General features: G+C 36.7%; 1 protein-coding gene across 2 annotated transcripts; it reads right to left on the bottom strand.

The window, feature by feature from the left end:
- LOC123918035 (14-3-3-like protein) lies at nucleotides 1–2,159 on the bottom strand. 2 transcript variants are annotated; one of them, XM_045969970.1, is made up of 4 exons: nucleotides 1,546–2,159; nucleotides 1,047–1,169; nucleotides 359–475; nucleotides 1–265 (listed from the first exon to the last, which is right to left on the bottom strand). In XM_045969970.1, the coding sequence occupies exons 1-4, from the start codon at nucleotides 2,029–2,031 to the stop codon at nucleotides 209–211; spliced, it is 783 nt and encodes a 260-aa protein (XP_045825926.1). In that variant the 5' UTR covers nucleotides 2,032–2,159; the 3' UTR covers nucleotides 1–208. The 2 variants fall into 2 exon arrangements, with proteins under 2 accessions (XP_045825926.1, XP_045825925.1); XM_045969969.1 differs by lacking the exon at nucleotides 1–265 and having other exon boundaries at nucleotides 299–475; nucleotides 1,546–2,145.
- Nucleotides 2,160–2,502: the final 343 nt, after the last annotated feature.

The following is a 2,502-nucleotide window of genomic DNA, read 5'->3' as shown; positions in this document are numbered from 1 at the left end:
TAAACTAGAAAGAGAATCTTAAATTTTCAATTCCATATAATAAAACTTCAGTGTCCTCAAGAAAATAGGCAATAATTTGTAAAACGCTTAAAAATGGAAGGACAAACTAAAACAGCCCAGGACATCCAGAATTCATAACAGACGTGAATGCCTAAAATCTCAGCACCCAAAGAGATTAGCAACAGACATGAATGGCAGTAAAATTTGTTTACTGCTGTTCATCTGGTTTTGGGGCTGCTTCTTTAATTTCATCGGCACCATCATCCTGAAAACAAATAAACCAAGATCAATATATGGATTAAATAAAGAAAATGAAAATACACATGCTGCAAGAGTTGTGGTCAACCAAAATCCATACCTGCATGTCAGAGGTCCATAGGGTGAGGTTATCGCGAAGAAGTTGCATGATCAAAGTGCTATCCTTGTATGATTCCTCTCCAAGGGTATCCAATTCAGCAATTGCTTCGTCAAAAGCCTAGTGATAACAAAAGGAAAAAGATTCTTCATGAGTATGTATGTAATAGTATGCAATTAGAATAGAACAACTCATACTCAAGATATGCTCTTGCTGCTTGTACAATAGAACATTTCACAATGAAAATTAAATAGAATAAATTCAATGGGGACTACAAGTAGTATAGAATAGTTTTTGGTACCACCAGCTCTTGGAGGCTAGAGCATGGTGTCAAATATTGAATATCATAAGCTATTTTATTGAACATAAAACATTAAATTTCAAACTAACCACCAATAATTTTTTTGACAACTCATTTTAGGTGTAGGTATAGTAGCAATAACAAGGGTCCAAAAGCTAGGTCCATGTTTATTATGTGGTTAGTAAATTACAAAACGCAACGTAACATGAGTAAGCAACAAGTTTTTCCAATTAATTGATGGTAATTGACAACGATAGTAGTAGATTCCAGCACATAGGGCCCAATCTCTTCATATTTTCTCCTCAAACATCGAAATCAGCAATCATATACTACGATAAAAATAAATAAAAAACAGCATAGTAAATTATAATCATCCTCTATAATTCTAACCTGTTTTGCAAGGTTGCAAGCACGATCAGGAGAGTTAAGAATTTCATAGTAAAAAACGGAGAAATTCAGAGCAAGGCCAAGCCTAATTGGATGAGTTGGAGGCAATTCAGCATTTGCAATGTCCTGCAAAACAAATCAACACACACGTTCATCCTTCAGAACAATTCAGAGAAACACCGCAACAAAGACCACCGCGAAAATCTTTCAATTACAAATTCACATATAGACTTAATATCATATATATTTCATATGCAACCAAGGAAATTCATATTAACACAAAATTAAGACGATTAGATTAAATGATACATGAATAATCATTCAATATAACCACATAAACGATAAACCAGATAATCATATATAAGTTAATAATTATAATCAAGTAGATTTGATAAATGATAAACAAATCATGATTTGAATAACGATAATAATTGGTAAAATAAACAGATCTAGATCGGAAATTCAAAGAAACAAGAAACCGAAAAAGGAAAAAACGGTTAACCTGAGCAGATTTGTAAGCGGCGAGAGTAGCCTCTGCAGCATCCTTACGTTCAGCTCCGGTCTTGAACTCAGCGAGGTACCTGTGATAATCTCCCTTCATCTTGAGGTAGAAAACCTTGGAATCGCCAGAGGAAGCAGAAGGAATGAGACGAGAATCAAGAAGCTTGAGGATACCGTCACAGATGTTAGAGAGCTCAGATTCGATCTTAGATCGGTAGTCACGGATGACGGTGACGTGATCCTCGTTACCGCGGCTCTCTTCTTTCTGCTCGATCGATGAAATGATACGCCATGAGGCACGGCGAGCTCCGATAACATTCTTATAAGCCACCGAGAGAAGGTTCCTTTCCTCCACCGTGAGTTCTTCGTTATCGGCGTTGGCGGAAACTTTCTCCATGAATTCAACCATTTCTTCGTAGCGTTCGGCTTGTTCGGCTAGCTTAGCCATGTAAACGTTCTCTTCCCGAGGAGTGGGAGCGGCCGCCATTGTTGAATCGTAGAGAGAGAAAGTGAGATCTGGTTTTAGGGATTTTTAGAGAGAGAAAGCGAAAGAGGTTGTGAGAGAAATAGAAAAAGGAGAGTGTGATGAGGATTGACGGAAACCACGAAAGGGAAAGGGTGGTTTTTGAGGGAACTGTGCCCGATGATTGCGTTGTGGGTGGGGTCGTTTTGGAAATTCAATGTCAACCGTTGGATATGAATTTTTTATTTATATTAATTAATTAATATCTGGAAATAATATATTTTTGCAATTTGTTTGTAATTTAAAATTAGTAAACCGGGCTTTGTTCGGCGGAAAATGTGATGTCCCTCTGTCATGTGTGAACCGGGTTTGTTTTTGTTGGTTTGAATTGGTTTAAAAGTTTCAACTTAGAGAACCATTTGAACGAAAAGGTTCACTCATTTTTTTTATTTCTTTTTGAAAGAAGGGATAAGTATTGCCTAAAAATGCACATGT

The sequence above is a fragment of the Trifolium pratense genome, linkage group LG3 (genome assembly GCF_020283565.1).
Source record: "Trifolium pratense cultivar HEN17-A07 linkage group LG3, ARS_RC_1.1, whole genome shotgun sequence".
Lineage (NCBI taxonomy): Eukaryota > Viridiplantae > Streptophyta > Magnoliopsida > Fabales > Fabaceae > Trifolium > Trifolium pratense.
Note: the sequence above shows the minus strand (reverse complement) of the source record. Positions and strands in the feature narration are given on the sequence as shown.